At 34.8% G+C, this 26646-nt stretch overlaps 1 protein-coding gene across 5 annotated transcripts; it reads left to right on the top strand.

Annotated features, from left to right (window-relative positions):
• On the top strand, positions 1-26646 carry RBM39 (RNA binding motif protein 39). 5 transcript variants are annotated; one of them, XM_010854914.1, is made up of 17 exons: positions 1-336; positions 956-1019; positions 2770-2819; positions 7150-7344; positions 9863-9928; positions 10025-10078; positions 12171-12288; positions 12601-12753; positions 14863-15000; positions 16914-16979; positions 17882-18086; positions 18638-18715; positions 22418-22450; positions 24644-24725; positions 25162-25267; positions 25518-25596; positions 25686-26646. In XM_010854914.1, exons 2-17 carry the CDS (start codon positions 969-971, stop codon positions 25784-25786), a joined length of 1575 nt encoding a protein of 524 aa, XP_010853216.1. In that variant the 5' UTR covers positions 1-336; positions 956-968; the 3' UTR covers positions 25787-26646. The 5 variants fall into 5 exon arrangements, with proteins under 5 accessions (XP_010853216.1, XP_010853215.1, XP_010853218.1 ...); XM_010854913.1 differs by having other exon boundaries at positions 22400-22450; XM_010854916.1 differs by lacking the exon at positions 9863-9928.

The raw sequence follows: 26646 nt of genomic DNA, 5'->3' as shown, positions 1-26646 counted from the left end.
GGGCTCTGTGAGGCCCCGTGTGTTTGTGTGTGTGTATGTGTGTTGGTGACTGTGAGTACGGGGAAGCTGCGGCCGCCATTTCAGAGAGCTTGCCGACACTGTCGCAGGGGTGGATCCTGAGCTGCCGAAGCCGCCGTCCTGAACTCCCGCGCGGGCTCCTCTAATCCCATTGTCTCTTTTAGATTCGCTTGGGCCTGTCCGCTCTCTGAGCCCGAAATTCGGGCTGGGTGGTACCGCGGCCTGGGCCTAGCGGCTTAACAGTAGCAACAGCGGCGGCAGCCACAGCCCCCCTTTTTCTGAATACGAGCACCGCAAGGACCCGGAAAGCCCGCACAGGTGAGGAGGCATCGCGGACCCGCGTATTTTCAGGGCTTTTTTGAGGTTTGGTTCTTTTCTGGATTGAGGGGCACTCTTTAGGCGATTTTAAGCGACCGGGTTGGGGGTGGGTGGGGGGAGGTTTTTTAAAAATCGTCGTCTTTTCGACGACCGCGCCCTTTTCCGGCCGAATATTTTTCAGGGTTTTCGGGTGGCGTGGGCTCGAGAGAGGCTTCGGGCAGATGGCGACCTGTCCCTTCGAGGCCCGGGCCGACCGCGACCTCCCAACATGGCGCCAGCCGAACGCTGCCTTGGCACACAACCCCTCCCAGCCGAGGGAGTTTCCCTTTGCCCCTAAAATGGCAGCGCGGGGTTTTGCGCGAAAGCGGCGCTTTGGCTCGAGATTCTTGGGTTCTGTTTTTTGAGGCGCTGTAGGCTTTTTAAAAATACAGTACCTAATCTGTCTAGCGTGTTTGATGTTGGGGACATTTTAGATTAATTTCCAAGCCTACTAAAGTGGTCCCGCTTTAGTCATTCTGTGGCACCTCTTTGAGGTTTTGGAATATGTCCGGTAAAAAGGAAATTTAGCACAATTTAAAATTGTTTACTCACCAAATTTTCATTCTTGCTTTTTACCTAGTCGTTTAGAGAAAATGGCAGACGATATTGATATTGAAGCAATGCTTGAGGCTCCTTACAAGAAGGTGAGAAAAAACAAGTCGGTGAGGTTTATCTATTTCTTAATTTAGCATTATTCACGAAACTACTGCTGAAATGTAAACTAACCTCCCCGGAGCCCTCTTGATTTACCTTATCAGAGATGCATTACATGTAACTTACAAAAGTAAATATATGCTATTGATGTAATAATATTGTGCAGTAGTTTCACTTCAGCGTGATGAATAAATGCCCATCTATCTCTCTTTGTAGACTTGCCTAACGATATCTCACCTCTACTCCCATGAATTCACCTTTGATTCCAGTGTGAACTGTCAATCATAAGGTAGTAATTGAGTGACTTATCGCTGTACCGTGGTCCCCTAGGTAAAATGACTCAACTAAGAATTACCAGCTCCAGTTTGGTATAGCAAAAAGGTGAATGTAGTGGTTTGGGAAAACAGCAGGGGTCCAAGAATAACCAAGCATAACCAGTCTGTGGCAAGTAAATCTTTAAATAAGACAAGTCTTACAAGAAGAAATGGGTGAGATTTAAAATTTATCCTATACATAAGACTGGTGATAGTAAATATTAAAACAGGCAGGTGATGATCTGCTGCTCAGTTAAAAATTACTAAAATTCTTGGATCCCTGAACAGAAAAAATTTAAAGCAAAAGAGGCAATATCACAACTTAGAGTCACTTGATGACTGTTTAACTGTTCTCCATATTGTTTTATTTTTAATTCGTCCCTGCCATAATATTTCACACTAAAAACTACAAAGGAGTTATTTTTGCTAATAACGTAGATCCATTTCAGTATCACAGTAAAAGTAAAGTGTCTTTTCATTCTTTCACCACCAGTTGGTGGTGAAAATAGCAGTATGCATGCGTTATCACTGATGTCACAAACTGTAAGCTTTGTAAGTTAGCACTTATACTCTATACTCCTTTAGCTGATGTGATCAAACTTGAAAATAAACATTTCGCTAAACCTTTTAAAAATAATACATTTGTTTTGGAGTGTATAGCTCGACCATGTGGTACCAATTTGGATGAATTCTTTAAAGCTTTGAATAGTGTACTTAGTTTGTAATACTTAGACTCTTGAAGCTCTACTTTCTATTTTAATGTTAAGATTCTGTCTTAGTTTAACATGGATGTAATTCCATGTGAACAGGTATGGAAGTAGGACTGGTGGATTATTAATTGACTTTCTTGGGTTCTTGGGAGTCAACATTACTAAAGCAGTGTGAATCCCTGTTTGCTTCAGGGCGAGATGTGTGACAGAGGTGGCATCAAGCTCTTACAGTCCCAACCCTCCAACGGAAATGGGCGAAGATCTCAGGAATGGCATCGGTCACAGGAAATCGATAGTGGCTGGCTGCTAGCATGGCCACTTGGGGCTTAGGCAGAAATAGAGCCATGGTACTGATCAAAGGGGCCATAGCACATGGAATAAAACTCAAAACAGGACTTCATTCATGTTTTATAGAAATTCTATTTAACCACTTCAACACTGTAAATCTGGATAACTTAATATCTAACTATATAAGAAAATTTAACATGTTAATATGCATCTTTATTTTTGTATCTTGATGAGACTTAATTTGTAAGCAACAAAGTGGTTAAACATACATCCATCTAAATTTTTTTATAGCCTTCCATGTTAAACTGTAAATAAGTAATTAGTTTTAAAATTGTTTTGTATTTTCTTATTCCTATTCCCTTTACCCTTTGACAACTTGAAATGTTACCACTTCGTCCTCATGATGTTCTTCTATCAACCCTGCTTAGGATGAGAACAAGTTGAGCAGTGCTAACGGCCATGAAGAACGTAGCAAAAAGTAAGTTTCAAGAAGGGACCTGGGTTGGGGGGGAGGTGCTTTACATGATTGAGACTTTTAAGTTGTACCCCTGTGGTTAAAGCGTTCTCTCCTGAAGCTTTTCTTTGCCTGTTTTAGAAAAGTGGGTTCTTTTGGGAAGAGACTATTTGAGGATGTAAAACTATGGACTCTTTCCTTAGATTTCAGGAATTGGTGTCATTGGACATCTTCCCCTCCAAGTCCATCCATGACAATCTGGAGGAGTTCTTATATTCGAACTTGTCTAAAATTCGTTAACTTTGGCTTAATATTTATTACTTAATGTCATCAATAAAGCTATTATATCCACTGAAGATGTGTTAGAAAGGTGATAACTGTGAGAAATGTATTTTGCCCTAAATTACTGAAGGAGTCAGAGCTATGAATTATTCATGCTCCTTGATGTTTTAAGATTCTTTCTGTAATAATGTTACAGCATACTTTAGTACTTCTTAATCTTAATGTTCTTACATGGCTTTCATTGTCTTAAGCTTTTTAAACTCCGATCGAGTTAATAGAATGGAATTTCAGAAAATTATGCATGTTATTTGTGCAAATAACTAACCCTTAATAGGAACTCAGTGACAGATGAGTACAGAATACAGTGTGAAAGAAGTTTAAATAATAGTATAAACCAAATGCACTTTATAAGATTTGATCCTATTGAGTTTTCTTTAGCTCTGAAGTAAATGATGTTAGCATCACATGTTCTATATCATAAGCATTAAGATGTTTTATTATTTTTGTGATGTCATACTCAAATGTTTTGTTACATTCATGACCTCATAATACGTAACAAAAAATGATGGTAATGTGAGTCACTTACTTGATTCTTTTTGGCTCTTCCAAGAGCTCAAAGTGTTTCATAGTATACCACCTCAGTATCTCACAAGAAGTTTGTAAGGTAGGTTAATAAAATTTCATAAAATGGTTGAGATTGTCTAGACTGGATTGTTCAGGCTTTGCTGCACCAGTATTCTTACCCTCTAGAGTATTGTAGGAATTGATAAAAATGGTAAAATTTGTAGGATATTTCCTGTATTTTTTCTGCATGGGTGGGAGTCTGTTATCTCTCTTCACTAATTACATGTTATGGGTATTGAGTTGGGTTTAGTCTTGAATTGTTTGAGGCAGTCAGCCAACCAATCATTGCATGGTTTAGTGTCCTTTAATTTTATACTTTTTACCAAAGTATGTTTCCTAATTAACAGTTCTGATTTGCAGTTCTGCAATTAAAAGGTAGGAAGGGGTATCTATATAAATTGAAATTATCCAGTCTCTAGATAACATGCCTAGTGGACCAATAAAGATCTCATCTATAATGAAGACATTGGTAGTGCACATGCTTTCTTTGTTGTACCATCTTTAGATGTCTTGTTACTAATACCATCTTTACCTGTTATCTTCCTGCAACTAAAGACTACCAAACTTTTACCAGAAAATTGAGCATCAAGCTCTCAATGGCTGGTGCTTAGTGGCTTTTATATAAAGTGTGAAGTCTTACAAGACTAAATAGAAGAATGGACAATTTTCTTTAATTGGCCATAGGAGTCTTTAAGGAAAGAATATTTACAAAACTTCAACTGTCATCTGGTTTCTTTTTAAATGTACAAATTATTTCTGTCAGACTTCTCATCCTCAGTTGAAGCTGACTCCCTTATTTTTCCTGAAGGGAATTAATCTTTCAAATTAATTTGAAAGTTATTTAGAAGAAAATTTTGTTTAGTTATAAATCATAAAACAATGTCCTGTGCATTAGTCTTTAGTGTGAATAAATTAAGTCCCTTAACCAAAGGAAGGTGCCACGTTGGCAGATTTTTCATTCTGAAACTTCATTGTTCTTTAAAAGCCATTGGGTATTGGGATGTAGTTTTAAGGTAGTAAGAAAATGCACATTCTGAGAAATTGAGAGTTGACTGACTAGTAAATGTTTTCTTCTAAAAAACAGTATAATTCTCAGTACATACACTCAATTGATTTCAGGTAATAAGCTTAACACAAATTGTTTATCTTAGTCTTTCTGAAAAGCTATATCCCTGAACTTGGCAAGACCTCAAAGTATGCCTTTTTAAGTACCTGAGCTTGCCTTCGTAGGAGTATTATTAGTATAACCAGTTCTGCAAAGTCTCAACCAGCATCCATTCAGCTCTTTTGGAATTAATTACTCAAAAAGGATTAAAAAAGAAAAAAATGACACAGTTGAAATATATTGGCTACTGTGGTGTGGATTATCTATAAATTTTGGAATAAATGACTTTTCTATTTTTTTTTCTTATTTTCCAGAGTACTTTGCATTTAATATTTAGATCTTCTTACATGGAAGAGGTCAAATCCAGTTATAGCAAAACACCTTTTCAGCAGAGACCATATAACCAAAAAGTCCAAAGGCCCAGCCCAGTGGACCATTTACTTCAATGATGTTCAGTACAAAATTCCACTGCCACTAAAGACTTTGGAAAGTCCCTTTTAAGTTGTAACAGGATTTGACTATTAGTATGGATTTTGATAACCCTTCTTTAGTTAACTTAATAAATGTTCTTTGAAGCTTCATTATATTGTAGAGAAGTATTCTGCTTTCTTGCACCCTTAAATTTTTGTCTGGGCTTTCATAAAGAGGATTATATTTCTGAATGTCTTAGTATGTTGCTGTCTTTTTACCTGTCTGGGGTTGCCTTCAGATGTGCGTGGGGGCTCATTTATGAAAAGTCCTAGGAAGACCTTAAGTTGAAATTAGCTCTTCAATTTTTGAGTCCTTTTCCTTTGGCACAATAAATTTTCTGCCTAAAAAGAGGTAAATTGGAAGGTTGGCTGCCTCTATGCAGTGGACCATCTATGAGCAGAGCAAATCTTTGTCCTTTTTGTGAGGGATGGAGTGTTAACTTTGTCCCCTACTTGATAATATTTAGGATTTTTGATAGCTATCTCACAGAATTCTTTAGTCTAAGAGATAGTTTCAGGTTTTTAGGTAACAAAAATGGAATGTTATCTGTTGCCCTTCTGGGCATTGCTTTGATAACGTCTGTAAAAGTAATGAGTGTAGCCTAATTTTCTGTCATGTGCTACCTAGCATATACATTTCTGACAGTCAGGTGGATTATCTTGAAATTTTAGACAAAGTTTCTGCCTCCTTGGAAAGCTCTACATCTCCTTGTGATTGGAGTGTGGGTTTCAAGATTCCAGAAGGTGGGTGTCTTCATTTTCTATTTTCAATGCACTCTAAGATGACCTGCTTTACAGGTTCTCTGAGGCAGACTTCAGTTGCTCGTTGTGCTAAGCTTGCTTTGCTAAGGACTAAGTTAAATTTCCAAATGATGTAGTTGTCACAGTGTTTAATCTTTTTGCCACTACAAAATGACCTTTAAGTGGATAAGTTTAATTTGAAATGTCTTTCAACTTATATTGAAATATCTGAAGGCACCTCTAAAATTTAGGTGATGACAGAGGTATGAAATAGATGGGTGGTATGCTGTGAGGAATACAGAAATGAATAGGAAAAGATAATACTGACAGACTTTTCTACCTTTCAGAGTTTGAAAATTTATAATATAAAGATTTATAAAGGTGTTGATTCTTGTTGATTGTATCCCACAGGCTTTATAAACTGGCATAAAAATGGCATGCTCCAGTATCTGGTGTACTCACTGTAACTTTAAAAAGAAATTATTTGAAATGGTCACATTAAAGTCTAGGAGTGTCAGAGTGCATTTTACTGTGTTAGTTTGTCGTTTATTGTTATATGTAACAATTTTGCCCATGAACTCCAAAACAGTGATGCTTGTATGGCCCTTTGAAAGTATAAAATATTCATATGTGCAAATTGGGTCAAAATAGGCTTTACTTAAGAGAAATTAGTGGGTTAATGACAATTTTTATGTATGATCCAGCACTAATACTTGATGTAAGAGTATTCTGTTGTTAACTTTGATTTCATATTTTGTGGATTACAGTAATACTGGGTTGGCCAGTTACATGATTGGACTTTCTGTTTAAAAGTTCAGATTTGGATTTATACCTACCAGCAAGTCCTCTCCTTGTTAAAGCTATAGCTGACTCTCAAGAAATATCATTACAGTATCTGTCTCTCTCTCAAATGATTCATTATCAGCTGACTGCTGATTTTCAGTAGTAGAAGGCAAAGGTGGGTGTTGTTTACCTTACCTTGGAATTATTTTTCCATAAGTGATTATTATGTATCATTGTATGATAGGAAAAATAGCAAAATAATTTTACAAAGATGTTTCTGACCATAAAGGGAAGTATATTTTGGCAGATTCTTTAATCAGCAAGATGATGGTGACTTTTTTCTTCTCAGGAGGAAAAAAAGCAAGAGCAGAAGTCGTAGTCATGAACGAAAAAGAAGCAAAAGTAAGGAACGGAAGCGAAGTAGAGATAGAGAAAGGAAAAAGAGCAAAAGCCGTGAAAGGAAGCGAAGTAGAAGCAAAGAAAGGAGACGGAGCCGATCAAGAAGTCGAGATCGCAGATTCAGAGGCCGCTACAGAAGTCCTTAGTATGTAACTATAATTATGATGATACTGGTTTGAGAGATTTCTCTCGGTATCCAGAGCAATGTAACCAGAGTGATTTGAATTGTGGAATTTTATTTCTCACTATTATATAAGGATTTGGGCATCAAAAAAATCCAGTAGAAAAATAGTGTGTGGACAGATAATACTGGTTTTACTAGGCATACAGAACATTTTCTGTTTCTGCCATCTAAAAGTATTTTAACTGTGTGCCATTCCAAACTAGACTAAAGCACTAAAGTGCTTTTAAAAGAAGATTTGATATTGTAGTGCCAAATATGTGAAAGCTTAAAGTCTGTGAGCTATTAACAGTATTTTTTACTGAACATAAATTATTTAAAAATTTAAAACTCAGTTGGATACAAATTATAAATATATATACTTAGTCATGTACTTAATTAGTTAGCAATCTTGTCTGGCTGTTTTCAGCTGAAATGACAAGCTAATTGTGAATTTTGTGTATGCTTTTTTTATATTCGTGGGGGGGTGCTCATCACACATCTTAAAGGTATGTTAATAGCAAGAATGCAGTAAAAGTGCTCTTGAAGGTTAAATCACTGTGGAAATTTGGATGTGGTTATTTGAACCAGTTGTAAATGTTTCATTATAGTTATTTTTTTAAAAGCTAAACTGTACTAATGACTTTGGAAAGAGCCTTACAACTCTTAAGCAGGGATTGAATCTTAACAGTCCCTAGTGCTTTATAATGTTCTTTCGTATTAATAAATATATTGTTGTAAGCACTGGACTATATTAAAATTAAGTTTTAACTGAATTTGATTGAATTCAGAGAGAGTCCTCGATCAGAGCCTTGGCTTTTTCACTTGGTTAAAAAGGATTCTTAAGCTTTAGTTTTCTCATCTTTTAAGAAGGAGGTGTAACTACTGATATAAGCTTTGAATGAGAAGAGGTTGTAAATTAAAGCACCCACAATACTTAGTGCTATTGATGAAATGTTTTGGTATTACTTGAAGCAGATAAAGTTAGTAACACTTAGACTTCTGATTCTGATTCTTCAATGAAAAGGATTCCACTCCTTGTTCTTCAGGGTCCTCTTAGCTGATTATTTTACAAACTTTGTAACAGTTTAAAAAGGACCACAGTGTTGTTTTAAGTGCTCTTTTGGGAAAATACTTTGCTTTTTGTCCAGTTTATCGAAATTTACTTCATTCTTTTTTACCAGAATGAACTTAATATTGGGGAAGATTAATAATTCTGAATACTGTTATTTCTCATCCGTGATGGATACTTAAAAGTCAGCCTGTGATTCTGGTCTGACTTAAAATTGACTTGGTTCTTATGTTTGGTTTCAGGTGATTTTTAACTACCAAGGCAGTAATTGGAACTTTTATAATTAAAGGGGAAAGAAAGAAAATAGCTTATAGACTTACTTAACCACTAAATGTATATTCTTAATTGTCACTTTAAGTGTGATTTGCAAAGGACCTGTTTAATACAATTTTATTTGGGACTTCTTGGGTGTAATAGGTACATGTAGAGTCCATGACAATAAATCTCACTGTGAATTGAGGACCACCATATATTTTCATTTTGCTACCCATCTGGTAAAGGATAGCAGGATGAGCACTAAGAGACATCTGACCTGACCTTTCAAGTTAGTTTGGTCTTTCAAAATAAAAGGGCCATAAAATACTGGGCCTTTTTAAAGTGTTTCAAATTACAGAGTAAAGCTTTGAAAACACACTTTTAATATAATCAAGTTCTGAAAAGAAATTTTCCTGAGGGGTTGATGAACTTCCCTCACATCTTCAGTACTGACTGTTTTGTCACTAAGAACTGAAGTCTACGACATGCTTAAATATGCTTATGTGCAGTTTTGGAGACTTAACTGTTAAGTGAAAAAATTGGAATTGAATGTAAAGAATTAGTCCCCTATTTTTTAAAAGAAGCTTCTCAAGGGAATTCCCTGACAGTCCAGTAGTTAGGACTGTGCACTTTTACTGCCTGTGGCCTGGATTCAATCCCTGGACAGGGAACTATGATCCCACAAACCATGCAGCACGGCCAAAAAACGTTAACTCAAAACATGAATATTGTATATGTATGTAAATATAAACATGTATATTCCTGAGGAAGGATCTGCAGAGATGCACACCAAGTTGTTAATTATACTTATTCCTGGTGTGAGGGAAGTTCAGGATAATTTTCACTACATGTGCTTCCCCCAACCCCCAAACCTCAGGAATGTACTCATAAATATGTAATCAGAGAAAACTAGACTGAAAATTTAAGCATTTTCAGAATATTAAAAATTTTGAGGCTGTAACCTTTGGTCTTGGCACCTCTCAGTGGTCCAGGATGGATAACTGTAAGAACAGTTTGCCTGGGATAGAGTTGAAAAGAAAGTCTTTTATTTCCTCTTCATAATTGAGGTGGAAAACAAACAGCCTAAACAATGTTAAACTTGCTGGAGAGCGCATGAACGCGATCTTAGCAAGACCCTAACCCTGTAACTAGTGTAATTTTGTGTTTCCTTTTTAGCTCCGGACCAAAATTTAACAGTGCCATCCGAGGAAAGATTGGGTTGCCTCATAGCATCAAATTAAGGTTTTTAAACATACTTCTGAATTGTTTAAATTGTTTTTCAAGGAACTAATGTGGTGTACTTGCTTGGGTAACTTTTGAAATTTTTTAACTTTGCAGCAGACGACGTTCTCGAAGCAAAAGTCCGTTCAGAAAAGACAAGAGCCCTGTGAGGTAATTGTCTCCATTTCTTTTCTTTTGCATTTTTAGCTTTTATGCTACTGCAAAATTTAATGACATTTGCTAACTTGGATCATATTAAATCATTATTTGGTTTGCAGTCCTAGTGTTATTAATGTGAATTGCAAAGTTTTCAGTAACTTGTATCTAAGAAGAATGGGCAAAAATGATCACTTTAATTGTAGATATTTCATGTGCTTTTATTGCTCTTTATAGTAACTAAAAATTTTTTAATGGTAGCTATTGGAAACTTCAGACTTGATTTACCTTTGGAAATAATGAGTTTTTGAAATAACTTCCTGTAGGAAAATAGTGAAAATAGTCATGAGTTTTATCATTTGGCTCCCTTTACATGAGAGAAGTGTTTAATCTCCAAACTCTTAACTGAATTGACTTGTGCTTTTTACTGTTTTTGACTTTCTGTGAGGTATTTTTCTCGACTGACCTAATGCAATCTACAATTTTGGTTCAAGGAACATTTTGTTACATGATAGGGTTGTTTTTTACTTCTGGTTTCCCTTAAAGGGTGTCTTTTAACTAAGTATCTTGTTATTTGGCATATAATGATTTTAAAGGGTTTCTGTAACAAATATTGAGTTTTTACTCTTTTAATAGTTTTCTCTTGTGAGAAGACTCATTTTTAGTTCTCATTCTTTGGATCTAGTCGGCTTTGTATCTCTGTTTTATAGTAATAGGTTTAAAATAACTGCAGATTTCCCAAGGGATGTACCTGAGGTTTGTAGGTGGAGTGTTTCAAAAATACTTCCTGAGAATGTCAGAACATGGTTAAGAAAGAGCATATTTATGTTTATATTTTTAAGGATTAAAACCTTAATCATAGTGAAATTTTATAATAGTTTTAGTAGTGGACATTGTTATTTTTCTTTGACTTTCATGATGTTAAATTTCATCTACTATGTTCTTTTCTCACTTATTGGGCATTTAAGTTTGCTCAGTCAATTTAGAAGTATAAACATTTGTAAATATGAGTAAATTAAATCCCACTGTTACTTGTCTCCATACCTCCTGCTTTTTACTTTTGATTTGCTCATTGTTAGTGTCTCTATGCTATAAGAAGTATAAGTGTTTTTTTCAGTTACTGAATTTGTAGTCTTAGTAAGACCAATCTAATCTAGTAAACAGCTACCTCGCTATTCTTTATGATTATCTGAGTTGGTGAAATAAAATTCTTAAGAGTCAAAATCAGTTCAGTTCAGCCACTCAGCTGTGTTCGACTCTTTGCGACCCCATGGACTGCAGCACACCAGGCTTCCCTGTCCATCAACAACTCTGGAGCTTGCTCGAACTCATGTCCATCGAGTCTGTGATGCCATCCAGAGTCTGTGATGCCATCCAACCATCTTATCCTCTGTCATCCCCTTCTCCCACCTTCAAGCTTTCCCAGAATCAGGGTCATTTCCAGTGAGTCAGTTCTTTGCATCAGGTGGCCAAAGTGTTAGAGCTTCAGCGTCAGTTAATGAGTATTCAGGACTGATTTCCATTGGGATTGAATCTTTGATCTTGGAGTCCAAGGGACTTTGAAGAGTCTTCTCCAACACCACAGTTCAAAAGCATCAATTCTTAAGCGCTCAGCTTTCTTTATTGTCCAACTCATAGAGTCAAAGTAGTTTTCATCATTTGGGGTTTACTTTCAAGTTATTGTTTGTGATTATGAAACTTAGTTTTATTTTATGATTTCTTTTTGGGGAAACATCCTTTCTGCTAGTTTGGACCAGTTAAACATTTGTGTCTAGTCGGGTTATTAATTGTGAATGTCAAACTCTTTGGCTTCTGATTGGCTGTTTATTATGCTGGAGAGAATAACATTTGTAAGATTGAAAGACCAATGGACTTTGGTTCTGATAATGTAAGATAGTATCAGAAGAAACTTTAGAAACTCATGTTGAAGGCGTTTGGGTCACATTGAATTATTTTATGAGCATTTTTTATATATTGTAGTGAAAATGGGCTTGGGGGTAGTGACAGACTGGTTTCAGGAAAGTTTATTCTGTTTACTAAAAATAGGTATTAAATGTTACTTTGAAAGACGTTATAAAGTTAATTCTATACTCTTTATTCCTGTTAGGGAGCCTATTGATAATCTCACTCCTGAGGAAAGAGATGCAAGGACTGTTTTCTGCATGCAGCTGGCAGCAAGAATTCGGCCAAGGGATTTGGAAGAGTTTTTCTCTACAGTTGGGAAGGTAATCTAAGCTTATCTATGGAGCTAATTTAAGTAGAAGTTGCAAGCCACAGTTTAATAATTGTCAGTGTGACAGATGAAATGAGAAAAAAATCTAAACCAAATGTGTTCGGTGGAATTTAGTTAGGGAATTTATGTTTATTTTTAGAAATTGATGTATTTTGATAAATGAATTGAACCTACGAATTTGCCTCTTTTTAATTGCTTGCTTCATAATATTGTTTATGTGCCTCTTGTCTTTTGAAATGATTATACTTAATTGTGAATGGTTGCATAAACAGAACCCTGTGTTAAGTGTGTGTTTTCTTTTTAGGTTCGTGATGTGAGGATGATTTCTGACAGAAATTCAAGACGTTCCAAAGGAATTGCTTATGTGGAGTTTGTTGATGTTAGCTCAGTGCCTCTAGCAATAGGATTAACTGGTCAGCGGGTTTTAGGAGTGCCGATCATAGTACAAGCATCACAGGTAACTTCCTATTTAAGAATTCGAGCATTGATAGTGCTAGAAACCTGCTGTTGCTTAGTGTTGTAGTGCCTTGAGCCTTATAAAATCACCTCTTACTACCTTGAATTAGATGTTCTCAGGACAGCTTTTAAAAACAAAAAAAAGCTGATTCCTTTGATGTATTTGTATTCTCACAATTCTCTTTTTCTGTCTTAATATAAGTTGTAAATATTTATTTCATGCTGAAGAATTGAACTTGTTTTAGAATTTTATTGATTTGTGATGACTTGGGGATAGAAGCATCTAAGCACATGTTTTCCTCTTTCTAATGGAATGTTTTTCACATTTTTAATATATTTTCACAATTTTTATGAAATTCTAACATTTGAAAGTAAGATGTTTCAGACTAATTTAGAAAATGTTTTTTAAGATAATCCAAATTATAATGTAATTTCTCTTTGCTGATTCTTCACAATGATTGAGTGTTGCGTTTGGAAAAATGAAATTAGGGTTAATATTTTAGTTCATTTAGATATGGAAAAATTGAAATACATTGCTGCTGCTGCTAAGTCACTTCAGTTGTATCCGAGTCTGTGCGACCCCATAGACGGCAGCCCATCAGGCTCCTCTGTCCCTGGGATTCTCCAGGCAAGAACACTGGAGTGGGTTGCCATTTCCTTCTCCAATGCAGGCAAGTGAAAAGTGAAAGTGAAGTCGCTCAGTCATGTCCGACTCTTAGCGACCCCATGGACTGCAGCCTACCAGGCTCCTCCGTCCATGGGATTTTCCAGGCAAGAGTACTGGAGTGGGGTGCCATTGCCTTCTCCACTACTGAGTATCTAATATGGAAATACTTTTAGGATTTATCATCAGTACCTATTTATACTAAGAAACAAGTTAGTTTCTGTGACTACCAGATAACTTAGCTTTTTAAAATGGAGAATATAGATCTTAAAGATCTTTTTTTGGTCTCATTGCATGGTTTGTGGAATCTACATTCCCCAACCAGGGATTGAACCTGGGCCATGGCAATGAAAACACCCAAATCCTAACTACTGTACCGCCAGGGAATTCCCAGGATTTTAAAAATATTTTCTGAGCAATATGAGATAACAGTATAGTTATGCTCATTCTTTTTCAGACCCCAGAAATAAGTACTTCACATAACTTCTGAAAAATCTGGTTGCTCACCAAAAGCTTTTAATACTTTATAGTTAGGCACAGGATTTAACCGAGTCTGAAGTGAAATTGCAGTTTTCACTGTTAAACTCAAAATTTGGTCAAGTTACTACCATCTATCTAATGTTTTAGGATTATGTAACATTGTTGAGTACCATTTGATTATAGGTAAACAGTAGGAGCCCAGGGCTTCCTTGGTGGCTCAGATGGTAAATAATTGTTAAGGAGCAGGCTGTGGGTATCATTGTTCAATTCATTTCATGTGACGGAGGACAAACCTTATAATAGTGTGTACTTTGTCCTGGCGAAGGCTGAGAAGAATCAAATTTATAAATGAGGTTTTGAATTCATTTTTTTAACCTCCTGTGGTGCCCCAGTTTGTTAGAGTTTGTGTTAGAATGTAAATTGAGAACTGTTTAGTTTGAGAAGGACTTGATAGGAGAAAAATGACTGCTAAACTGAATGGTTTAGTTTGATTTATATTGCAGAAGTTCTTTAAGATGGATAGCCAGTTGGTATACTGTATATTGAGTAACAGTGATCTTGAGAACACATTTTAGTGAATGAGTATATTTAGTTCCAGGAAGTAATCTTAAATTTCTACATTTACTACATCTGATACCAGGATGCTGCTGTATCAGTTTTATATATGCTCTTAAATCTAAAATTTTTTTTTTTTTTTTTACTGGAAAATACAGTAAAATCTAAAATTTTAATTTAAAAATTTGGCTTTGGAACCATTTTAGGTGTACCATTCAGTCAGTGTCAGTACTGACAAGCATATGAGGTGGAATCATACAATATTTGTCCTTTTATGTGTGAAGTAACACTTAGCATAATTTGATATCAGTTGTAATTAAGCAAAGCTAAGATGTGTGTGGGATTTACTATGTTGAAAACGGTACTTACTCATTGTAAATTGATGTGCATTTTGTCTTATCTAACTTGTAGGCAGAAAAAAACAGAGCTGCAGCAATGGCAAACAATCTACAAAAGGGAAGTGCTGGACCTATGAGGCTTTATGTGGGCTCATTACATTTTAACATAACTGAAGATATGCTTCGAGGGATTTTTGAGCCATTTGGAAGGGTAAGTCTCAAGTTTTTAAATGGATCCTAAATAGGTTCTTGAAACAAATGTAGCTGCATAATTTATCTGCTTTGTGATGTTTCTAAGACACTAATGTTAAGATGGGAGGGAGTGGTTCTATTAGAATTTTTTAAAAGTCAACCTGAATGATAAAATGTACTGTACATTGGAGCAAGAGGTTTCCCCCCCCCTTGGTTTATTTTGGGATACTTTTCTTACTGAAAGTTTAGGAGTGTGTAATATAATTTTAGCATAGCACTATATAAGCTTCAGCTGTAAATGCAATAGTTTGACTTACATCATGAAATTAGTACTGTAATAGGTGCAGTGAACATCTATCATCTCATCCAGATACATTATTAAAGAAATAGATAAAGTTTTTTCTCTTGTGATGAGAACTCTAAGCCTTACTCTCCTTACTCTAAGCTTTACTCTTGGAGCCTTAGTTTATGACATATAGCTGTGTAAATATGTGTAAATAAAAATATAGCTGTGTAAGTTCTAGACATTGCATTTCTAGAACTTAAAACTGGAAGTTTGTACCTTATGACTACTTCAATCTAACTCTTCTCCACTCATACCTCTGTTAGCCGCAAATGTAATGTTATTTTTCCATGAGTTTGTTTTTGAAGTACAGTTAAACTGCAACACTATTTTCCTGGTACACAGCATAGACTTTTTTGATATTTCTATATATTTATCAAAATAATCACCGGGATAAGTGTAGTTCTCATTTTAGAAGAATGTTTAGAATAAATGTTATCAGTAGGCTGGTGTGGTGGTGGAGGAGGATTAGTGGCTAAGTTGTGTCTGACTGTTTGCGACCCCATAGACTGTAGCCCACCAGGCTCCTCTCTGTGCGTGGAATTTCCCAGACAAAAATACTGGAGTGGGTTGCCATTTCTTTCTCCAAGGGATCTTCCCAACCCAGGAATTGAACCCACCTCTCTTATTTGGCAGGTGGATTCTTTATCACTGAACTACCTGGCTGCTCTGGATTAAACTTTTTGTGTGGCCATGAATAAAAATCTCAGTTCCTGTTGTACTTTATCCACTACTTAATCTTTATTGCTTTTGGATATATAGTTCATTGTTTTCTTTTGCTATCCCACTCAACTCCTTTGTTAAATTGTTTTGGGAAAAAATAGAGAAAGTGTTAGTCAGTTAGTTGTGTCTGACTCCCTGCGACTCCATGGACTGTAGCCTGCCAGGCTACTCTAGCCATGGGATTCTCCAGGCAAGAATACTGGAGTGGGTAGCCATTGCCTTCTCTGGGAGATCTTCCTGACCTAGGTGGAGCCCTGGTCTCCTGCATTGCAGGCCCGTTTTTTGCCACCTGAGACCAGGTAAGGCCTAAATTGGGAAACCCTAAATTATTTTAAGTGTTAATAATGAGAACATTTGGCTGTTGATTTTTAAGTTTTCATGCTTCCTCTGTGTGGCTTGCTTTGTTGCAATATTGTGATGTAACTACAGTTCCTTCCTTTGTAATAACACAGTTCCCTCATTTAAGGTGCATAGTCACTATGTAGCAGATGCACAGAGTTGTACAAACTATCAACCGCATCCAGTTGTTATTTTTAATTATTCCAACATTTGTGGCAGTCCATTATGTCTGGCATAATTGCATATTAATGTTTGGTATATTTTAGCATAATGTGAAGGAAACATGTTGATTTGGTTTTTTAACATATTCTCCAAAGAATTTCAGATTGTGTTTTTTCCTAGGAAAGATTAAAGGTTGTTCCCCTGCTTAGTATGTTCCCAGGCCTCTAGAAAGAAGATATTCTGGGCATGAGGGATTTTTATGTTTTCGATTTCTTTCAGGGGAGACATTTTAAAATTGTACTTTAAGAAATTTTTTGCTCCTCCTTTTCACTTGCATAAATAATAATTGTGGTTTTCATTTTTAGATTGAAAGTATCCAGCTCATGATGGATAGTGAAACAGGTCGATCCAAGGGATATGGATTTATTACGGTAAGCAGTTAACCATGATTAACATAATGACTTGAACTTTTTTTTTATCTGAGTAGCAAAGTGTAAAACTTGATTAGTTATTCATAGTGGGGAAGGGATAAAGTTACTATTTTCAAGTGGTTTAAATTAGTTTGCTGATAGTGGCCAATTTTTAGTAGTTGAAAATATCTTCTCAAATGCAGAACTTCCAAGTACTTTGCTATCTTCTTGTTTATGGACAGTTTGTTTAGCCAACTCGTCATGTAATTGAAGGCAGTCACTTCTTCAGTTTGACTAGTGTGACCCAAGATGTTAGTTGCATTAAAGTCTTTTGGAATTCATTTTTACTTTTTAATATAGACATAATATGGTTTGACATACCATGACCAGAATTTCCTTAAGTAGCTGACCATTGAAACCCTGTCCTTGATAGGGTATGAAGTGGCAGCTGGAATAATTGTGAATAGAGGTGTCCTTTTAAAAGTAAACTTGTACTTGTAGTTAGTTCATTTAGTTTTGTACATTTGCAGTCCAATTACATGATAGCAATTTTTCAAATTATCATTTATCCCTGGAAAGTACTGGAAACACATTTTTAGTTTAAAATATAAATACTTGTCACCGTTGCCACCTTTATAGATAAAGTTTTAAAAATAGATCCCAGATTTTATCAGGAAATTACAATTGGATCTTATCCAAATTCAAGTAAAATTTAAACCTGTTCTGTACAACAGATAGCAATCTGTTGCATTGATTGCTTTAGTTTACATTTAGGTTACATTGATTACATTATGTGACAAGCCTGAGCTTGTTACTCTTATCATCCTTCCAGATGTAATTATTGAATATACTAGATTAATAAGTTGAGGTTTCTTTGCCTTGCATATAAGTAATTACCTTTTATCCCCCTCTCAATTGTATAGTTTTCTGATTCAGAATGTGCCAAGAAAGCTTTGGAACAACTTAATGGATTTGAGCTAGCAGGAAGGCCCATGAAAGTTGGTCATGTTACTGAACGTACTGATGCTTCCAGTGCTAGCTCATTTTTGGACAGTGATGAACTGGAAAGGACTGGAATTGACTTGGGAACAACTGGTCGTCTCCAGTTAATGGCAAGACTTGCAGAGGGTAAGTTTATCCTACTGTTGTGAATATAGTAACGAGAACCATAACTGTGCAAACAACTGGAAAAGCATGCAAACAAATGGAAAATGATTTTTTCTTATTTTGAGGTTGACTGTTTTCATTGAGCAGCACACATGGTTTCATAGGCAAAATCCTTTGCCTTTAAGTTCTAAAGTTCTAAGAATCTACTTTATGATGGTGCTTTTTGAATGCCACAACACGTTACAGGATTCCTTTTGTGTTTTATAATAATTAATACCCTTCTACTTTAGTTGCAGCGTTTACTCTATGTCCTGCTTGTACAGTTGGCCTTCTGTATCTGTAGGTTCAGTATCCTTGAGTACGGAGGGCAAACTGTACCACAGCTCTTTAAATATGGGATTTCAGCATTTGTGGAGTTTGACAACCAACGGGATCCTGGAAACATTCTTACCCACCTGGCTACCAAAGGGCCACTGTAATTTTTAAAAATTGACTTTGGTATTAAGCAATCAGAAAACTAGGATTTTCCCACTCTTAACGAAGCAGGAACATTAAGACCTATTCTTTTACAGGTACAGGTTTGCAGATCCCGCCAGCAGCACAGCAAGCTTTGCAAATGAGTGGCTCTTTGGCATTTGGTGCTGTGGCAGGTAGGAATTGAATCTTTTCTATTTGAAATCATTGTTTTTTTTCACCTAATTCGAAAATTTTCCAAATTTTTGCATTTAAAAGGACTTACTGAGAATTCAATTCATCAAGTACTTTTTTAACTTAGAAATTTCAAGAGTTAATGTAAGGAAACGGTGATATAGGACAGACTTAGCTACTGATCATAATCAAATGTCAGGGTATTATTGAACCCTGCATACCAGTTTGTTTTTAGTAGAAAGTGATGTAAATTGTTAAATCTTTAAATGTATCACTTTTGTTGAAAACCAGAAAGCTCCTATTGTTTCAAAGGAAAAATGTTTTATAATGTTTGAGATTAGAAAGTTTTATTTTAAAGGCCTTTAAATGAAGCTTTATTTTAAATAATTGAGTGCAGAAAAAACCGCTTTTCTAATTAGAACATAACTACAATTGACCCTTGAACAACACAGGTTTGAACTGCAAGGGTTATTTAGACATGTGCCTTTATTTTCAATAGTAAGTACTACTGTACCATATGATTTATGGTGGTTAAAAGCATGATTTTGGAAGGACCAAGGATATGGAGAGCCAAATAAAAGTTACATATGTATTTTAAGTTACTCAGATGGTTGGTGTCTCTAATTCCTTAAATGTGAAGGCCAACTGTATTTTGAGATTTTGACTTACAGAATGAAGTTCCTAGGGAGGTGAGGGGAAGGAAAATGGAGTTGATAGTTTGTTACAATTATGTAACAATGGGCTTAGTTTATGAACACTTTGTTTTTTGTCTTTTTGTGGCTCAGTTACTTGAAATTAACCCAAATCTATTAGCTAAGATAACATTAAATTTTAATGTTAGAAGACTTGCTTGCAGAATATATGAGAGTAAACCATTGTATTGGACTTCAGATGACAAACACTAATCTAAGAAAGTATGGTCATTTTCAGTTACACATTGGTCCTATGATCTTATCTAGCTATAAAGTGAGACTCTGTCAATATGTAAAATATATAGGATCGTGGTACCACATCTGAATATAGGGAAAGTTCCATGTCGTTGCTTCATGATTTCCGTTTCAATTGAAAACCCATTAATTAAAGGAGACAAGATTATTTCTGCCTCTATATTATTATTTATTGTGGGCGCTTCTGTGTTTTCCTTTTTTTAGTTGAATATTTGAGAGCTTGTTTTCTCTTCAGCATCTCATGGTTCCTCTCAAACTGACTTAAATTTTGAAATCTGATAGGTAAAGTTCTTTATAAACAACCATGCTAGTGTATCCACATAAGAAAAATTGCAACTATTAAGCATTTCTGTAATTAAGAGTCATTTGGTGACTCCAGGTTTTTCTGTATTGTTTTGGTTTGACTTTTTGAACAAGTATTAGTCATTTCATTTCTTTATAGTGAACACGTAGTTATTGAATGCCACCTAGTGTAATTGAAGATACTAAATAAACCCATCACTGCAGAAATACATCGTAGTCTCTGGTTTTCAGTTACTGTTTTCTGAAAACATGTGTCCTCCTATTGCTTCCCATTGTTAGGTCATTTGAATAATTTAGAAAAATGCTTGATGATTTACCATAGTCTTGGTTTTTCGATAGAGGCTGATACCTTTAGGGATTTAATACAAAGACACACAATTCATTTTTTAAACAATCTTACCTTATATCCTGGGTGCTGTATCAAGTATATTGATTTGGTTTGTTAACAGTATCTTTGCCGAATTATAGATTCTCTGTGTTGTGGACGTTACTTCCCTCAGTTCTTTCTTCTGGTGAATGAAGAATGATTACACTTGCCTGGGCACATTTATTGTGTAGTTTACATTAAGGCTGATAATGCTAAACATCCATATGGGTTGCTTAAAAAATAGCCACATAGTTACCTATTTGTTATATTCCCACTTTTCCCCCCCACTTTTTATTATTTATTGATGTGCTGTACTTAATGAGTTGCTCAGTCATGTCCAACTCTTTGTGACCCCATGGACTGTATATAGCCTGCCAGGCTTCTCTGTTCATGAGATTTTCCAGGCAAAGATACTGAAGTGGGTTGCAATTTCCTTCTCCAGGGGATCTTCCCAACCCAGGGATCGAACCCAGGTGTCCCGCATTGCAGGCGGATTCTTTATCGGCTGAGCCACTAGGGAAGCCCATTGTTCATTGATAGATGAGTCTGTTTTCTTAGAACTTCCAATAAATTGCTATTCTGAATTAGTAATCACATATTTGCATAACTGGGTATATTTCTCTTGACTGTCATTAAAATTGTACACATTCGGTATTAAGTTGCTGAATGTTAATGTATTTGAGGGCCTTGGTCTCCTAAGTTCTTTAAAGCTGTTTTTTGAAACCCAAGAGTGGCCCATCCCTATATCAACGTGTCTTTTGTTCTGAAAGTATAATAGCTATTTTCTAAGATAAGTTCTTATCTTTATGAAACCCATGCTTTGTTTCCTAACTGGTTACAAATGACCTGAAGAATCATTTTTGAAATTTTGATTTATATACACTTAATATAGCATGGATTTCTGATGCTTATACATTTTTTCCCATTTTAGGAAAAAAAACAAATTGTGTTAAAATTTAAAGTTTATTCCTATGGTCATATCTTCAAGTTCCTTCAGTATACACCAGTTACATTTCTTCAACTCCCTGAGATGCCAATTTTGAGCACCTAGGACCCAGGTATTCTTACATCCCTGTATGACTTGGGCTGCTGATCCCTTTTCATTTTTGCCCATGTTTTATGATTTTCTATACTCAGCAAGAAACCCAGATAGTAATAAAGTATGCAACTGAGTCACATGTTATTGAAAATTAGGTAACGGAATCCAATTTCTTTGTTGTATTATTTTAAACTTAAAAAGATAGCTTAAATACTATGACATTCTGTTTACTATTCATATTTCTGTTTTCATTTGAAATTAAGAAAGCTGCAGCTTTCTCTTAATTTGCCTTCTCATGTAGAATTTTAATGATTATATATGAGAAAACTATATTAGAAATCACTATTATGTTCATTTTTAATAGAGACTAGATGCTTAAATTTTTCTAGTAATACATAGATTATAGTAAATCTAACTAGATTTCATTCATGCCTCATTAAATTTTCAAAATAGGCTAGGAAACCAGGTCTAACAAAACTATCACCTTCTGGGCTGGACATGACAATTTAAAACTTAAAGGACTTAAAAAATAGTATATACATATGGTTAGAGTAGTGTCACTACTTATTGACAGTGTTTGACATTTACTGTTGCAGTATTTATTCTTTTACTAGTAACTTTTAAATGTAAAATGCTTACCGACACTGATAGAATAATAAAAAGTTGAATAACCCAAGTACTTGGAATTGAATTCTCAAGATCAGGGTTTTCATGCATTTTCTGACCGGTGTGCTTCCCTTTCCCCATTTCCCATTATTCCCAAATGAATAGTAGTATAGTGGAATCCATTGAGATGTGAAAGAGTTATAGGACTAGGAAGAGAAAGGCATAAGTAAGTTTCCTAGGATAGGAGGAAAAGAAAAAGGCCCCAAAGCCTTGTCAATGAGGAATGGGGAAGGAGGTTTGGCTGCCAGGTTTTACTATAAGTTCGTTTTGATAAACCCTGCTACCATAGTCCTCTTTTATTAATGCTCTCCTGACATTTACCCTGTTAGTTGAGGCTCTTCATTGTTCCTGCACTGAGCTGTAGAATTCTCTTTTGTTATAGATTTGCAAACAAGACTTTCCCAACAGACTGAAGGTGAGTTGAGTTTTTTATTTGTTTTTTTTGTTGTTCGTTTGTTTTTAAAGTGGATATATAAATGTAGTATAAGACATAGTTGTGTGTATACATATATCATTATTATTGTAGTTTGTCTTTTTGGCCCAATTTTGTCAGAATGACATACAGTGTCATTAACCATAAGCTATCTGGTAATTCATACAAAGAAGGCCTAATATGCATCATTAGAGTTACATGGATAAAGATGGTAAATGTCTGTGCCTTTTTTTTTTTTTTTTGCTGTAACTTAGAGTTTTTTTCAGCTTTGTATGCTTATCTTTGTGTTCTGATTATAAGTTTTATATAGATATCAGACAATGAAACTTGTCATTTAAGTAGACAGGGAGTCTGAATTTAAGGTCAGGAATAACTTAACTCCAGTGATTTGCATTAACAAATCACTGATAGGATGCAACTTCCTGTTGACTCCCAATTTTGAATGTAATCTTTAGAATTATCTAGTATCTTTTTTTTTTTTTTAGAATTATCTAGTATCATTTTAACGAATGCGAGTTTTAATTTCGTTGCATCATTTGTTGTTACTCCATTACTATAAACAGTACCAAGCAATGAGAAGATTATCCAGAACTAAGTTGCATGCAGATTTCAGAGTTTGAAACAGTTTATAAATAACCTGTTTTTTTCTTGGTCTTTATTATCAAGTAAATTCTGCCATTTTATAGAGTATTCTGTTACAGTAATTTGGAATCTTACAGGATATACTTTAAAGTCTTCTGAGTAAATCTGTATTATAAAGGTCTGTCCTTATTACTCGACAGTCAGGAATTGAATGTGTATCTTTTTTGGCAAATGAGACAATTGTATTCAATCTTTTTTTTTCCTAACAGATTTTTGAAAGTAGAATTGGTGGATTTTCCTTAGCTATATATTTCTATACTGAATTCGTTGTGTTCTGCATTCATCTAGGCTGAGCTGGAATATTTGCATCATACATTTTCTAGTATTTTTCAGTATTGATAGTCTATAATGACCTTGTAGTATTTTTTCCAAGCATACTACTTTGTTTTATAAGGTACACCGTGGGCTTCATTTTTTTTTTTTTGTAATACAGGCACACTTGCATCTTTAAATTTCTCCAGTAGAATTTGACGTTAGTTATTTCAGTATTTTTATTTTCATAGTTTTATGAAAGACAAATATTTGTTTATCAAAATAAAGAAGTGAAAAGCAGTTGTTATTCTACCAGAAATTTTTATGATGTATTCATGCACAGCCCTAATTTTTATTCAATGGAATATTTCTGATACTTCTCAGGTTATTGTTCAAGTACCATAATTTCTAATGTACTGTTTTATCCGTAGCTTTTTTTATTGTTGTTATGTATTGGAATGAAATTTGATCAAATATTATGATTACGGTGAGTTCTGTATCAGTTACTGGTAATGTTTTTTAAGTCACGTAAAAGCAATGGATCAAATGTCTTGGAAAATGCTGTCACTTCAAAATTAAAACCAATATTGGTTTAAATTTGCTCCTAAATATTAGTATCAGTAGTTTTTTTAAATTTTCAACAGTGACTATTAGAGATACATGTTACTCTTTTTAGTGTTTCAAGACTGTGAGACTTTGTTGTGGTAGATTTTATAGTCCCAGGATATTAAATCTTTAATAATCTTTAAATGCTTGGATGATTTTTATGTATATTATTTTTTAAATGTCATCCTTTCTTATAATGGTTGTATATTTATAAGAAAATATGTGACTATATATTCATGGGCAGATAACCTAACAAAATTTTTATTTAGATTTAGTCAGGATTTTAAAGATTGTGTTTTCATCACCCCCTGAGTATAAACTCTTAACAGTCAGTACTGTTTCCTTGAACTGTATTGATATTTGTCTAACTGAATTAATATTTGCTACACTTGAGGTTTAATTTCCCTTATAAAGATAAAATTCCCAATTTATTCAAGATCAATTATCTGAAATACTAAGTTGCCTCTGCTTTCTGGCAACATTTTAAAATAGAATGTTGATATATATGTTGATACTTGATAGCATTATCAAATATGGGGAATTAGTAAATGAACTGATGGCCCTATTTTCACTTGGGTCCAGTGGTTATATTTGGTTTTGTTTTATTCATAGGGATATACTCTGATGCATTTTCCATGAAACTAATTTCTGTTTTTTGGGTGTTTTTTTTTTTAGCTTCAGCATTAGCTGCAGCTGCCTCTGTTCAACCTCTGGCAACACAGTGTTTCCAACTCTCTAACATGTTTAATCCTCAAACGTAAGTAATTTACTTTGGTCGAGTTCAAAGGGTCTTAAATTATCTGTAACTTGTCTAAGTTACTACTTAGGGTGTTTCAACATATTTCATAGTTCAAGTATTGCTACAATTCTGGTCATTTTACTGCCGTTATTTTTATGCACATAACTATTTCCCTTGAATGTGTTAGTAAGGTTGGAATTCAGTTGAAAACTTTGCATTTTGTTTTCCATTTATACCTAGTAGTTTTTCTGTGAAGTTTGTATCAGTATTTAATTTGTATTAACAGGATAGTGTTCCTAATCCTGTGAAATGATGATAAACTTGGTATAAGTATCTTTTGAAAGATGTCAGTTAACCATTTTAAAAGGCCCATGATTTTTAAAATAGATTAGAATATATATTGTATCATTTCATCAGTTTGAGTTGTTCTAATGGACTTAATACTTTGTTACAGAGAAGAAGAAGTTGGATGGGATACAGAGATTAAAGATGATGTGATTGAAGAATGTAATAAACATGGAGGAGTTATTCATATTTATGTTGACAAAAATTCAGCTCAGGTATTTTAACTGTTACTTTCTTGTGTTTAATTTTCAAACATACTTGGGTTGTGGTTTTTCCTTAAAGAAGATAGTTACATGGCTAGTTTTGTGGATAATAAACTATTTTCAGTAAATTTCTAGGTACATATTAGCTAGTGGGGCAATTATATGGTTATAGAGCTGTTTTTGTACAGTCAATTTGAATAGTCCTATTGGTATCCATGTTGTATATATCACAGCACGTTAAATATTTTTTGTTGTATTTTAGGGCAATGTGTATGTGAAGTGCCCATCAATTGCTGCAGCCATTGCTGCTGTCAATGCATTGCATGGCAGGTGGTTTGCGGGTGAGTTTGACCTTTTTCTGAGTGATTTTTTTTTTTTTTTTGATGGTCTAAGTGAAGATGCTAATCATCATATCTATTTCTTTCAACAGGTAAAATGATAACAGCAGCATATGTACCTCTTCCAACTTATCACAACCTCTTCCCTGATTCTATGACAGCAACACAACTACTGGTTCCAAGTAGACGATGAAGGAAAAGATAGTCCTTTATGTACATAGCTTTTTTTCTTTCTTGAGAATTCATCTTGAGTTATCTTTTATTTAGATAAAAAATAAAGAGGCAAGGGTCTACTGTCATTTGTATACAATTCCTGTTACCTTGGAAAAATAAAAATGTTAACAGGAATGCAGTGTGCTCATTCTCCCTAACTAGCAAATCCCACTGTATACAAAGCTGTTCTCTTGTTCTGCCTTTTAAATGTACATGTAGAAAATTACATTAAGGATCTATAGGAATAGTTGTAGGGGAACAAATGTGCTTAACATAAAAAGGCAGACAGGGATGTAATATTTTTAATGTTTCAGAAGCCTAACTTTTTACACAGCAGTTACATATTTCACTAATGTTGATATTTGGTTAATGGTTTAGCAGAGGTTTCTGGAATACCTAGTTTATGGAAATTCAAGACAGCTAAACGGGCTGTTTAACATGTCATCTTGCATTCTGATCAATTGGCAAGAAAAGGTTTCAAAAATACATTTCTGGATGGTATCTTTTCAATTAATGTATCTGTAAAAGTTTCTTTGTAAATATTATGTGTTCTGGTGTGTCATAAGATTCCAAACAAAATGATCCCTGCATTTCCTCAAGATGTTTAGTGACAGTCTGGTAAGCAAAGCAGTCTGAGCAAGAAATAGGAAATGCAGAAATAGGTTTTGTCTGGTTGCATATAATCTTTGCTCTTTTTAAGCTCTGTGAGCTCTGAAATATATTTTTGGGTTACTTCAGTGTGTTTGACAAGACAGCTTGATATTTCTATCAAACAAATGACTTTCATATTGCAACAATCTTTGTAAGAACCACTCAAATAAAATTCTCTTAAAAAGGCCA

This window comes from Bison bison, unplaced genomic scaffold, assembly GCF_000754665.1.
Source record: "Bison bison bison isolate TAMUID 2011002044 unplaced genomic scaffold, Bison_UMD1.0 scf7180017864352, whole genome shotgun sequence".
NCBI lineage: Eukaryota > Metazoa > Chordata > Mammalia > Artiodactyla > Bovidae > Bison > Bison bison.
The sequence above is the reverse complement of the archived record's forward strand: the minus strand, read 5'-3'. Positions and strand labels throughout refer to the sequence as shown.

Coding starts and splice junctions, on each gene's coding strand:
- RBM39 (XM_010854913.1), top strand. CDS start 969: ATGGCAGACGATATTGATATTGAAGCAATGCTTGAGGCTCCTTACAAG. Junction 2,820..7,149: donor CATGAAGAACGTAGCAAAAA/GTAAGTTTCAAG, acceptor TTTTCTTCTCAG/GAGGAAAAAAAGCAAGAGCA. Junction 25,268..25,517: donor TTGACAAAAATTCAGCTCAG/GTATTTTAACTG, acceptor GTTGTATTTTAG/GGCAATGTGTATGTGAAGTG.